The sequence below is a fragment of the Accipiter gentilis genome, chromosome Z (assembly GCF_929443795.1).
Source record: "Accipiter gentilis chromosome Z, bAccGen1.1, whole genome shotgun sequence".
Taxonomy (NCBI): domain Eukaryota; kingdom Metazoa; phylum Chordata; class Aves; order Accipitriformes; family Accipitridae; genus Astur; species Astur gentilis.
Genome location: NC_064919.1, coordinates 74502244 through 74516752, shown reverse-complemented (window position 1 = coordinate 74516752; position 14509 = coordinate 74502244). Strand labels below are relative to the sequence as shown.

At 35.4% G+C, this 14509-nt stretch overlaps 1 protein-coding gene across 7 annotated transcripts in view; it reads left to right on the top strand.

Annotated features, from left to right (window-relative positions):
- The window catches only part of NIPBL (NIPBL cohesin loading factor), a 177816-nt gene that overhangs the window by 98451 nt on the left and 64856 nt on the right, over positions 1–14509 (top strand). For 5 of the 7 annotated variants that reach the window (XR_007505028.1, XM_049794610.1, XM_049794613.1 and 2 more), the window contains one exon: positions 8315–9874. The exons of 1 other annotated variant lie outside the window; for it this stretch is intronic. Coding sequence is in view for 5 of the 6 variants with exons in the window: in XM_049794610.1 (XP_049650567.1) it covers positions 8315–9874 (1560 nt within the window). In the remaining variant the exon portion in view is untranslated. Of the gene's footprint in view, positions 1–4703; positions 5831–8314; positions 9875–14509 lie in introns of those variants that run through there. One more of the 7 variants, XM_049794614.1, reaches the window with a different exon arrangement.

Below are 14509 nucleotides of genomic sequence, written 5' to 3'. Positions count from 1 at the left end.
TTCAATTGCTTTAGTTGTTTATTTTATTCAGATTTGCTAAATTTTAATTTAAGCTCTTCCGTACATGGTATTGTGTGTTCACTGTTAGATTTTAGGCTGTTTCAAAGACACTTTTATATAATGTACCTGTCTGAACAAACTAAGGAGTTCTGCTTTTACTTGTAAAAGTCACTGTTTTCTGGAGTTTGTGAGAAGAGTAATGAAATCATTAATCACTAACCATTTCGTCGAGAGGCTAATATTTTTTTTAAACTTAAAAGCATTAGAGGCATTTTTTAAATGAGACAAACCTACTCGTATCTTGTGTTTTTTTCCCTATATATTTTACCTCTGAGGATCCATTTTACCCACTTCTTTGGAATCTTACTGTGGATTCTTTGAATTAGGAAGAAGTGAAGCTGTAATAACTTTATTTCCAATAATTGGATCAGTTAGGGGGCATTTGGATGCCTGCTGTGGGCCCTTCTTTTTTTAGTTCGTTCCAAGCCCATAGCAGCAGAGACACACAACCCAAGAGTGTGAATCTGCCGGAGCAAAACTCTCAAAACTACAGTTATAGGTAAGTAACCTTTTTCTCTTACCTTTTAAGTTCTTGTCCAGCTCCTCTCCCTTTCTCCCCATTACCTGTCTCCCCCACAAAAGTTCCCCAAAGAAGAAACTAATAGAAGAATACTATTAAGAATGAATAGTTCATTTACATCTAATTTTATGTAGCCAATTCTTGAAATGACAGAATGTGTAATTATAATCAGTATATTAGCATTCATTTCCAAAAATATGTTATAGGGGTTTTATTTCCTTAAAAATTCAGCTACAAGTGTAGTCATTTGCATAGTAATCTTGCAGAAGATTACAATCACTAATGCCAGAAGTAGTGAGACAGGGTAAAATATAAATGATTGTGTGTATACATAGTACGACAATGTGAAGATTAGGTATCATGTATTTTGTTTATACAAGCTTTCATTAGGTCTGCAGTTCATGGTGTGATGTAATGGATGAAACTCATATAGCTTTCCCAAGAGAAAAGCAGCTTTGCAGCCTCTTGTTCCTATAGATGAGAGATTTTTTTTGTGAATGTGTTCAGATGTGTTTTAAAAAAAGTAAGGGGAAGAAATTCCTCTTCTATCTAGAGAAATTGCAGTGAAGTATTGCAATGTTTCCTTCTATCTAGGAAAAACTACTTTCTTTTATATTTCTTTTTAGAAAGAATGAAATACTGATTGAATGAAAAACATGCTTAAAAAAAAAGTGGAGGCATATTTTTTTAATGGTGTTTATTTTGATGCTCTTCTGTAACATGGAATCAAATTCCCCTGTTTATCCCAGGTTCTTTTTTACATAGGGTAGCGCAGAAACCTGCTCTTGTAAGCAGGTCTAGAAAATAACTAACACCTAGCAGTTTGGCAAGAAATCTTTTTTTTAATCTGTAGCATAAACTAAGATCAGAAAATTAAATACAGCTTGCATGTAGCATATGCCCTTGATTGTACCTGTTAGATGGATAGGAAGATTTATAATATTACTTAAACAGTAATGACTTTGTTTTGTTGCAGGGCAATCACTTCTCTATAATCTCTTGATAAAGAAATGGCATGTATAAATAATAAACATTTTTAAAAGTTTAAGCCCAGCAATTCTATAGTTCATAGTCACTAAGTTCACCGTGACATCAACCTAAGAAGATGCAGACTTTTTTCATTATCATGCAGTATAAATGTTATTGGATCTAGTTAATTGAAGATACTTTTGAGTGCAAGGTATGGTGTCAGAATAAAGTCAACATTTGGAAGGGAGATTTCCAAGCCATTGCTTATTTCTAAAGTTTGCAGTTTATACAAACAAACCTAAAAACTAATTGGATATGTTAATCTGTAAGTGATACATAAAATAAGTAGTTTTCATCAAGTCTGCTGTTAGTGTGTTGCATTTTTCTTGTGAAATTAGGTGCTGTATAGTGTATTTCAAAGTAATAACACTTCAGGTTTTGCTCAGATATTTTAACAATTGAGTTTACGAATCTGTAATTCTTCACAAGGCAATCATATGGCTAAAACCCAGCATTTGTGTCCAAAAATCTATCTCATAAATAAATTAAAATCATATTGTTCGTAAAAGCAATATTAGATTCAGCGAGGTTAAGTTACAGCTTCCAATCTCTAAACAAGTGTGGATGCTTGATTATACTTTTCTGTAGTTGAATTCTTGTTATCTTCTAGTGTGATTTTTTTTATTTTTGTATTACTATAGTTGACAGGGAATTATTAGGTACCAGACATACTTGAGCAGAAAAATTCATAAGATCATATTTCATTCTCCAGTTATGCTGATTACATCATTGTTATATTTAAGAAAACAAGCAAAACTTTACCAAAATGAAGATTCTGAAGTCTGCTACACCCTAAGGCATGTCAGAGACTCCTGTAGTCTTTTTGTGTTTTGTCCTGAATGAGTTAGGACATCCCTCCTGATGGGGTTTCCTTTTTGCACAGTGACCAGAAGTTTGATAGTCTTCTAATGGATTGCTAAAAGTTAGCAGCTGTTTCTGTTCAAATTCTCAGAAATCTCTTGCCCTGCAGCAGCTGGAAGCCCTCTGGTCTCTACTTTGGAGACTTTGGAATTACATTGTGTTCTGTAAAGCTTCCTATACCAGATTCATGAGTGTACTTTCTTAGTTTCTTCTGTAGGGGAGCAAGCAGTAAGAATAAAATTTTTGACCTGTGTTTGCTGAGTCTCTCCTTCAAGAGGAGAAGCAGTACTGTGGGAATCTCTTCTACTGATTGGAAGAGTTCTCTTTGGTTGTTCAATTCTTTTTTTATTGAAATGTGGCTTTGGGGGGAGACCAGGTGAGAGCAAACTCTCATGGTCCATAATGCTGAATGTTCATGAAGGATTAGAAAGATAAGAATGGATATTTGACCTCACTCCATTGACATGTCATCCATCAGTACCATTAAAGTAATTTTAAACCTTCCTTGTATCCAGATTAGATTGATTAGGTTAGATTCTTGTCAACTACAGAATACTGTTTGTTGGCGGGGCAGGGCGCTTGGACAACTTTGAAGAGATCTGTGAAAAATAACTAAGAAAATAAAACAGTTATCTGTAAACAAAGGTGTATTATTTAGACTTAGAGTTACGTGTTACCTGTTAAAATTCCTGATCTTGATGGTTAGCTTAAATAAGATAAGCTTGTAATTGGCCTCTGGCTGACTTGTCTCTGATGTTGTTAAAAAATGGAAGGTTTGCCAATAAGTAATAATTGCTTAGGACTGGTATATCTGGTTTAAATTTATTCATTGCTGATTTAAATAATTCAAATAAGTGGTATTTGAAGTGAGTGGAGGCATATCCCAGTAATCTCTGAAGAGTGTTAGAGCTTTAAAATATACAACTTTTAATTGTTACACTTTAAAAAAAGAAAGTTTGTATTGGAGTCATCAAAATGGTTCATCCAGAATTTGGCATTAGAGGTTCAATCTTCTTTGTGGCTCTGAAGAGGAGTACATTCACATCTAACCATCTTAGATATGAGGTGTCCAACTGAATTCCTTACAAGATGTAAATGGAGAAGTGATAATTTATCTGTTGTGTCTTCAAGATCCTTCAAGATCATTCAGAAATCTCTGGGTTTTGGAGTCTACCAAACAGTATTAACAGAGTAGAGTGTTATCATTCTGCTAAAATGAAGCTTAGCAACCATGCGCATCGTTATTATTTAGACTTGTTACCTTTTCACAGATATTTACAAAAGGCCCATTTCAGTTTGCTAGGACAAGCAGTTCTAGAAGCTTTTAGGTTATCATTCTATTTACTCATTTGTTGAAAGAGTTTAATCTGGGATTTAGGGCAATCATCAGGTTTGCAAAAAAGCGGTAACATAGGAGACTTCAGCACTAATGGTGTTCTGGCTGCTCTTTGGAAAGATTTCAGGTTAAATGGAAGAATGGAGATACAGCTCCCCTCATCCAGTTGCTGTCCCTAACACTTGCTCAGCTTCCAAGCATATCCGTTTTCAGGATGGATATTCGTCAAATCATGATTGACTTGCAGTTTCAGCAGAAATGTATTCAAAGGTATCTGTGGTTATTCCAGTGCAATGTTTCTTGCACAAAGGTTCCATAGTAATTAATTCATTTCTAAAGCTGAAAGTACTCATCATTTTGACAGACAGATATTTCCAAAGATGAAGGCCACAACCTGTCTCCGGGAATACTGTTCATAAGAGGACAGGTGAGAGATAACTGCCTGGAAATCCAGCTAATCTTTTTTCCACTTCAGATTTGTGGTTCCTGTAATGTTTTGTTTCTTGCACCACAGTGACCCATTCAATTTGACAGAACATCTCTACTATTTTTTAGAATAAGGTAGCTTATGATCTTGCTTTGAGTACCATGGTAGTGCCTTTTGGTGAGCACATTGCAGTGTAAAGAGAACATCCATGCGAATTTGCCAAGCCAAAATGATGTATACATAAGAGAATAAATTGGGATCAGACTATGCTCTGAACTGTCATAAATTTGTTCAAGTATTTGAACAAAGTGTAGATATATTTTGCATGTTTCTACATTCAGGGGCGGGGCTGGGGGGAAGTGAATAATTTTTCTAAAAAGAAAAGAATCTGAAAACGACAGACTTGGATACCTGATCTCTAATATAGTCAGAAAGCTCTTCTGTGGCTTACTACAAATTAGTTTTATTTTAAAAACTGTTGCAAAGAGTAAAGCAAAAAGATCCTGATCATACTTTATTGGTCTCAAGAGAAGTCTACATGGTCAGAACTGTGGCAAGCTTTGAATCCAGGTCTGCAATATTTGAAAGAAAAGCATTAGCCTGATATTTTGTCAAAGTCTTAGATCCTGATAATAACAGAAGTTCTACTATCTGTGGAATGAAGTGGATGAAGCCTGCATACTGATGCCTTGAAGGATACAAAGTATAGTTGAATGGATATTGTAAAAGTTCCTAAACTCATCTGTTGGTCAAAATCCTTAAGGGGTCTCAGGACTCATGACTTAACAAAGTAGATGTGTGCAAACTTGCATATGTTTGATTGTAAAAGAGAAGATAACGAAGACATCTGTTTTCAGAGGGTAATTGCTCTCTCCTCGCCTCTGATTCTCTGTTGATTACTTTCATATAGTTCAAAGTGAGTTCAAGATTTCATAAAGCCCTTGAAGCCCAGTAGTGTATTTCAGCTTTCAGATTTCTGCAGCTATCATGGCAACTTAAAAAGTTTTTGTGCTCATCCAGTGGAGTTTTTTCATTATGCTCGATGAAGACAGTTGTACTATATACTCATCCTACCTTTTGTGCCCTAGTTCAACCTGATATTTTCATATACTTGGGCCAGCTTTTTTTTGTCCTAGATTCAGAAATCTCATAGAGGCAAACCAGTAATGATCAAGTCTAGTTTTATGGATCACCATCAAGCTGCACTGGAAATATGAAGAAATCTGTGAGTAATCTGTAACTCTGTCTGCAATCACCTTGCCATTTAGGAGAAGAAAACATTGAAGGTGTCCCTTTCTTCTCAGATAAGATGCCAACAGGTTGTGGTTATAATAACTTACTAAAACATCAGTATTCAGTTGTCAAGAGATGAAGAAGGTGCATCAGAAGAGCTCTGTATTTAGAGGGAATATGTATGCCAAGTTGTGATGTGAGCATCCACTTTTATGTTCTCAACTTACAATTTGACGTTTTGGATGATGAAGAGCAACAGCAATTTAAGTCTGGTCAGTTACAGAAGTTCAAGCAAGAAAATTGGTCCTACTTGAATTATTTTGGTTGTTTAATCTTGGAGCCTTCAGCATGAGGGCTCTGAAAGGTGAGTTTTGGTTGATCCAGCTACAGCTGTTTAAGGCATCACAGCTCCTGGCCATCTGCCTTGCTCCTATAGGAGGGGTAGCAGAGGGAAACATTTGCTTGTCTCTTAACTGACTTGTTCAGCCTGGTAGGTTAATGCAAACCATCTTTGCTAGTGCCTTAAGGTGATACATTGGACAATGAAACGCACTTGTGGAAATATGAATGCGTGTTCCCTTCTGCTACAGGTGATAACCTCAGTTAAAGGAATGGAGCAGATAATTGATAACAGTAATGTCTTAAAGGCTACTGTTAGATCCACCATCAGAGCTTCACAGGACATTTTCAGTGTCGCTGACATTTGTGGGTTAAAATGAAAAAGCTGACTGACTTTTTCCTAAGAAAGTTTCTCAATTTGTGTTTCAAAATTTAAAGAGTTTTAATTGAGAAATTAAGTAATGATGCGTGTGGATGTATGTGTATTAACATATCTGTTTAAAAAAAAAAAAAGTCAAATTTGAAACCTGATAGTCTGGAAGCTTCTACTTCGTGACCATTCCTAAGACCTGCCACGAAGCTCAGTGAGGTCAAAGCCCTCATAGTCACAGGGAGAAAAAGATTTTTTGTCTCTGCATGAAGGTTTAAAAAATTCTTTTTAATCAGTAGTGTAGGGAAATTAATCTACATAAGTTCTCATTTGAATCTGACAGTTACTGTATCACAGAAGAAAAATCTCCATGCTAAAAATCTGCACCTTTGATTTGGCAAATTTATTTTGCTTCACATGTCTTTCATAACGTTGGCAGGCATTCCTACAGGTTTTTGTTGAACTTTGAAAAGTTCTTTATTTGCAGTTGACCAGTTTCTGCATGGAGTTTATTGTATCTGTCTTTACTGTCTTCCAGCTATTGAATTTTATACATAATTTTGGAGTTTTAGGAAATTAGAGATGCACAAATAGATTTGAGAATGAAAATGATGAGGGGAAAAAAGCCTGTTCACATCACTGGAATTGGCCATGTTACTACTTGTTATTGTCTTCTAATGTTAATTTTGGAGATGATCCTTCAAAGTTTTATTGCTTCTAAATAAGAGTCTTCTACAAATACGGAAGAAATTAGAAGTCATGTGTTAGAATTCTGGTTCACAATTTCAGAGGGCGGTGGTGGGGTGTTTTTTCCCCCCCTTGGAATTTATTTCCTATTCCTTGATTACATCCTTCTTACCATTCATTCTCCTGCTCCCAAAAAGAGACCTGTCTCATTGCATCTGGTGATAAGGCACCACAAATCTAGGCACAAAATAATTCTGATATTGCATTTGTGATCTAGACATTTTGACAATAGGTCTACAACAGAATTTCCAACCTATGTTTAGTCATTCCATAGGCTTGAAGTCATATTCCCTGATTACAGAGAAAGTAATTTATTTTTTTTTACATATTACAGAATGATAGTTGAGAATATAAGCCCTAGTGCAGGTAGCGCTTTTGGTTTTTGATGGCAGAAATTAATTTTAGTTTACAGTACCATGTTGATACTATGAATAGGTTGTAGTTTAAATGAATAGAACATACTCTTTTGGATACTTCCATGTGCTTCTCATTTCTATGAATTCTACCAAATTACAGGGTTTGTGGTTGGCTCACTTTATTTTTCTGTATTCTACTCTTAATGATTTTTTTCAGTATAAACTGAAAGGCTTATTGATTGCAGAGTGAAGCTCTTGACACTACATAAAATTATTGCTGAACTTTTTATTTAATCCATGAAAAGCATCATGATTGCAAAGGGAAAATACTCAAGCTTTTAAGTGTTTAGTGTGTCCCCCCCCGATACGTATGTGTTTCAGTATAGACTCCAACTCTTGGTATACTGCTTTGCTTTAAGGAGAAGCATGGAGTGTTGGAGTTATTTTATTCATTTTTGTTCATTGTTTGTGTGTTCCCTGGCTAAAATATGTGTGAAGTCCAACTGATGCACTGAACCAAGCAGGGAGAACCTCTGTCTTAATCATTGCAGATCCTTGCTTAGTTCATGTATAATGAAGCAGGCTGAATCTGCAGAAGAGAATCGTTTATAGTAGTATTCCTCAAAAAGCAGTTTGTGGAGGTACACCTTAACTATGTCTTTGCAGACTTTTGCTTCAAGCGTAATTGATTAGTTTGAGGTTTTTTAGTGGTGTGTTTGGGGTTTTTTTTGATCTTTATTAGGTGCTTATTTTGGGAATTATACAGGAATTTTGATTTCATATGTTTTGAGGGTGGGTTTTTTTAATGATTAATTGGCACCTGTGATAGACTGACAATGAATGGTAGTCTGAATAGATTGAAAAGTATTAGCTAGAGAAGTTCTGTTCTTGCTTTTAAATTAAATGGATTTTGTTCTGCGTGCACATACATGCTGAGGAGGATTAATTGGTGGGAGTGGAGGGAACGGTCATTCTTGCTTGGACATTTACCAGTCTATATATATATAATTTGTGATTTTTCTTTTTTAAATTGCAGATAAGCCTCTGAAGAAGCGAAAACAAGAAAATAAACCACAGGAGGTTGGAGGTGCTACTGGAGCAAATAGAGCAGCTTCTCAGGAGACAGGTTCTGCGGGAAATGGGGCAAGGCCAGCATTGATGGTTAGTATTGATCTGCAGCAAGCAGGAAGAGCAGACTCTCAGGCAGCAGTAACTCAGGATTTGGACACCATCAGAAAAACTGAAGAAATTAAGCAGTATAATGACGGGTTTATATGTGTTCCCCAAGAAGACAATGTTGGAGTTCTTAAATTCAAACCTGAAAACCATCCTGAGATTTTTAGGAAAAAGTCAGACTTTGAGGGTCAAAAGACAGATATCCAGCAAAATGAAAACAGACAAATGGAATTTCAGCAAAATGAGAGCAGACGGTTGGAAAGTAAACACAATGAGAATAAACAGTTAGAAGCTAAACATGAAAGCAGACAAATGGAAGTGAAACAAAATGAGAACAGACAGACAGAATCAAAACAAAACGAGAGCAGGCAAATGGAGATGAAACAAAATGACGGAAAACAAAATAATGGCAAACAGGAAATAAGGCAGAGGCCTGAAACACCAAAACAGAAGAGTGAAGGCAGGCCTGAAACGCCAAAACAGAAGAGTGAAGGCAGGCCTGAAACACCAAAACAGAAGAGTGAAGGCAGGCCTGAAACGCCAAAACATAGACATGATAATAGGAGGGACTCCAGTAAACCATTGTCAGATAAGAAAATTGAAATACCTAGGCATAAAGTAGATGTGAAATCTGATCTTTCAAGGGTAAAACCTGAAATTAGATCTGATCCAACAAAACAAAGGCCTGATGGGCGTTCAGTTTCTGATACACCAAGACGTGACCATGATAGCCTTAAACAAAGGTCTGAGGACAGAGGGGAGTCAGAGAGGTACAGAGGAGATCCATCCAAGATTAGAAGGCCTGAATATTTGAGATCCTCAAACAAAAATGAACATGATTCTAAGCATGGTATTAAATCTGATGGTTCAAAACCTGAGAAATTTGAAAGGAAACATAGGCATGAGTCTGGTGAATCAAGGGAAAGGTTTTCTTCTGGGGATCAGAAATCAAGACCTGACAGCCCTCGTATTAAACAGGAAGGTAAAGGAGATTCTAGTAAATCAAGACCTGATAAACCTGGTTTTAAGTCACCCAACAGCAAGGATGAACGAAGGACAGATGGTAATAAGAGTAAAGTAGATAGTAATAAAGCACATGCTGACAATAAAGCAGAGTTTCCCAGTTATTTGTTGGGAGCAAGATCTGGCGCACTGAAACATTTTGTCATTCCAAAAATCAAGCGTGATAAAGATGGCAATGTTACTCAGGAGTCAAGGAAAACTGAATTTAGAGGTGAACAGAAGGACAAAGTAGAGAAGATTGGGCTAGTTGAAGATCTAAATAAAGGAGCTAAGCCTGTAGTTGTCCTTCAAAAGCTTTCCTTGGATGATGTGCAGAAATTTATTAAGGATAGAGAAGATAAATCAAGGGGCTCTTGTTTTAAGCCTAACAAGAACAAGTCATCCAAATCTAATAAAGGTAAGATTTTTTTATTATTAATTGCATTGTATCTTTTACACTCATGTTCTTTTAGATTTGCTACTTCTGTGGTTAGAAATTAAATGCAAATATTTGATAGTTAGTTTATATGGTTGCTTATTTGGTGATTTTGGGGAACAAAATGAAACTCGTCTATGGGCTCGTCTTTATTGGAAATCTTGCTACGATGTACGTAAAATTATTTATTTGGTCCCAGGAAAGTACCTAATGTGGGAACACTTAAGTGGCCTTAAGCTGTATTTCAGCTACATTGGTTTAACCTGGTAATTTGTCCAGTGAAACATAACTGCTGTACATATGATGGTTTAAGTGTGTCTGTATAAGATACTGGTACTACTGTAACTAAATCAGTGTAGCTGCAGTGGTGACAAATACTATGTATACAAGCCCTAAGATTCTTCTATATTTTTAACTGGAACTGAAATGTGGTTTTCCAAGGCAAGTTTTCACATGATGCGATACGAATGCAGTTACAAAGTCCTATCTGCCTCTTTTACACTATAAACCCAAGTCTGTTGGGGAACCTCCATGCTTGAGGCTGTTTGACAATAAGCTGACAAAAAGGTTGTCTTTAGAAGAATTCAGAGATCATTGGTTCTAGAGTCCATTGTATGTAGAGAGAGGAAAAGAACTGGTAAACAGTTGGCTGGCACTTTCAGATTAGTAATATGGAGAGGAAATAATTCAGAATAGTTTGTAGGTTTGATATTTGGTTGATTGTCTCTTCTGTGCATTTAACACCTTTTTTATAAGACTGCTTTTCTTCTTGGTGCTCTAATTTGCGCTTTGGTTTCAGACTGAAGTAGATTATTTCAGATTGTGAAATCGATGTTACTAACTGTTCAGGGTTCCTTTCTTTTTTAATGTTTAGCCTTTAAAGCATTTAAATTTCTTACATAGTTATGTTTATAGAGTTGTCATGTCTCAAAATAGACAAATCAAGTGGCAGGGGAGAGGATTTCAGCTGTATGCAGGATGATTTATGAATGCAGTTCCAGGTATATCATGAATTCAAGATTAAAATGTTTTCTTATGTAGTTTATCTGATAAGAAATAAGTATAAATCATCTGTTTGAATGTATAAGTGTTTATGTGGACATGTACAGAGGTGATATCTGTATAATGAAATTATTGTGCTATGTCTGTTCTAGCTACTAACCTGTTTGTATTAACTCTTAAAGATGTAATAATTCAGGACATGTATTACTTATTTGTAAACTATTAGCCTCCTTGTTAATTATTTTGTCTTTATCCTGGAAATATGAACCTTTCCCCTGTCCCTTTTTGAGGTTCTGAACAGGCAAAATTTCCATTTCTAATAATAGGTATCTAGAGTTAGACATAAATTATGACATCTTTGTTGTCAGTTTAGTCTAAGGATTTCAGATGAAACCTTCATGTTCTTGATAGGGAATACTGAAAACCTTCTGATGGAACTCAGCTCTAGTCTGTGAAGGATAGATTTTGAATTCACACAATTCTATGTGCAGAAAATCAGTAATTTTTAGAGCCCTCAGAGCCATATACAGTGCATGTATGCTTTCTAAAATGTTTCTGAAGTACTTGTAGTCTGTATTGTATGTGGTTATTTATATAGAATTTTTTAGAAATGTGTAACAGTTTTAATAACTCTTGTCTGATTGGTATGACTCCAGTAGCTGTGTCACACATGAGCAACTGATTAATTTTAAAGTCAGGTTTATAACTTTCCTGCAGTGTTTTTGTGTATTTTTTGTTTTCTGAATTCATGTATTTTTTACATGCTCTCAGGTAACTTGGGACTTATTTTCCAGGGAAAGAAAATGTTTGAATCTGGTATTAGTATTTTTGCTGTGGTATTCAGAAGAAGGTTCTTACAATGATACTAGAAATAGGTTTTGTGGGAAGAATAATGTTGTAACTATGTTTTGCTTACAAATCGAGTTTTGAGTGTTCAGCCAGGCAGGTTTTGTAGAAAGTGTCTTTGAACTTAAGATTTTTCATGTGTATTTTTAGCTTTACATTTCTTTTGCCCAACTTCCTGGTAACTTACTTCCTAGGATATATTATCCTAAATAACTAGGTGAACTCCAATGTTTCAAAAGCTTCATAATTTCTAAAGCTATCTCTTCATAAGCCAAAAGTGTATTTGTCAACAACTGACTGATGCAGAAAATATTCATGCCATTGCCACAATGTCCTCACTCCAGTTGAGAGAAATAGTATTCACTGTTTTACTCTGTGCCATTTTCAGTTACAAACATTTTAATACACTAGGAAATATGATTTTCATAAACATTCTTTATTTACTTCATCCTATATTTCTTAAAAGACTGTAGCAAACATTTTCTAGTGTTGCCTTTTAGCATCATTATTCCACTTCTCACATCCTTATTCCATGTAGCTTAGTATATTTTGCTTTATCTTTCCTTACTTTAATTCCTTGTATTTCTTGTCCTTTGTTTTTGCTTTATCATCCATCCGTCCCCCAAGAAAATGTCTTTTCCTGCCTTTGTCACATACAACATCATTGCTATGATTTATCTGAAATGCAGTTTAAAATAGGATTAGTTCAGCTAGTTCAAAACACTATTTAGTCATTCTGTCTTAAGGGACTAATGCCCATTCATTATAAAACTCAGTGAAATTGACATGTTTTAAGCTAAAATTAATGCTTTGCAAACTGGAAGTCTGTATAACTTTTTACATTGTTTCAGTAAATTTTAAATTTGAAAATCATACCTTTATTGTGCATGTGGATAAGCCTTGTATTGTACTGCAAAAAGACAAAGTAATATTTTAATCAAATTTGATAGACAGGTTTGAAATTTTGTTATTATATAAATGGGAGGGATAGCCATAGTACGCGACTGTTAATATTGAATCATTCCAACAGTCTCTTTTGGCATTTACAAGGAAGAAGTGACTTTTTTCTCTCTCTCCTGATCTTTGAGCATTTTTCTGAAAGATTGACTCTAGCTCACAGGAAAGTTATGGAAATTTTTTTCATAATATTTTTGTTAAGGGATCTTATGGTGAAATTTTGTGGCCTGTTTTGTCTGGGTCAGAATGAATTGTAACACTTTTTTCTTCTGATTTTAACATCTGTGAATGCCTTTTATCCTGGATTTAATGCAAATGTGTATTGTTGGGGGATCCATGAAACTTTTCCCTTTTAGTTTGTGCCTGCAATGAGGAGGTCATGTTTGCTATCCTTTCTTTTCAGAGCCTCAGTGAATACCTTCTGAGCTGTTTCTTAGAACTATACTGATCTGCTATGTTGGGATGGGAGCTGTTAAGTTTCACAGTTACCTCATTCTGAACAAGATAAATTTTCCTCTGTTAAAGTATGAAACAGATATGAGTAATGAGAGAAACTGTCTGTATAAGGAGATGTCTGAGTTGGTTTATAATATGTTTGAAGGATTGCCTTTCCAAAATAAGTATAATATATGTAATGCAAGTTTTAGTTCTAGGAAATAACTGTGTGTTTTTTAAGACTTGTGCAGAAACACCTTTTGGGTCTTCCATTACCACCTGAAAACTGTTGTTCAGAAAACAAATTTAAAAATCTGATCTGAATGCTAGTCCTTCATTGTGTAGATTGTTATAGGATTTTGTTATCTGTCCAACACAGAACTTAAACACAGGTTTTTGTTGCGCACTGCAAGTCTTCTTAAATATACTATGTTCTCTGCTGCTGTGATCTGAAATTTGAGTGAAGATTTGGCATTTCTTCAAGGGTGTTCTTCATACGTATTGTTACAGAATCAGCTAAAAAATTTCCTGCTTAATCATTTTCATGTTGTAGAGTTAAAACAATGCTTCTAGATTTTTCTGTATTCTGTGCTTGTGTGGTTCGTTGGGTTTTTTGTGTATTGTGCGTTTTTTTGTTTGGTTGAGTTGTGGGGTTTTTTTGTTTCTTTGTTGTTTTTAATTCCAGGTCACTTTTTCAGAGCCTATAGTAACTATAATTTGGCATTTGTGTAACATGATGGTCCATCTTTGAGTTCTAGCACTGCTGGAAACAGTCTCACTTATGAAGCAGAGTAATCAATTAGGTGCTTGTCTTCCAGGTCAGAGTGACAAGAAAGGGGGTATTTGAGGAGGAAAAGCTGTATCCAGATTGTGTTGGCTCACTGAGCCAAATTGTGATGCCTCTCACAGATTTCTAGCTAGCACAGCAGAGCTACTCACAAATACTTTCTGGTACAGCTGAAAACTGTGGACAAAAAGAGAGTATAAATTTTGAACAATTGTTTAAATCCTTCATGTATAGGGTCTTCCTTATGGACAAAATTGGCAAAACTTTGAGAAAAATAGCTTCTGCATATTAACACATCAAGTAAATTTTAGAGTTCACTGAAATTTATTTCTGAAATAAGTCTCTTGATGCTGAAACAGACACACTGTTGTACTCACTGAAATCTGTGGGGCAAGCAGCTGTGTTGCAAGGAAATAACTGGAATAAAAACGTATTTCCATTGGATAGGAAAAGGCTGCAACTTGGCTTGCTTACTGCAGATTATGCTTTTGTAAAGATTACCATTGTGAAAGCCCATAATTCCACAGATCTGAAATTTGAAATCACTGTCTTGGAGTTCCTGGTAGCAGCCATATTTGCATCTGGGAAGG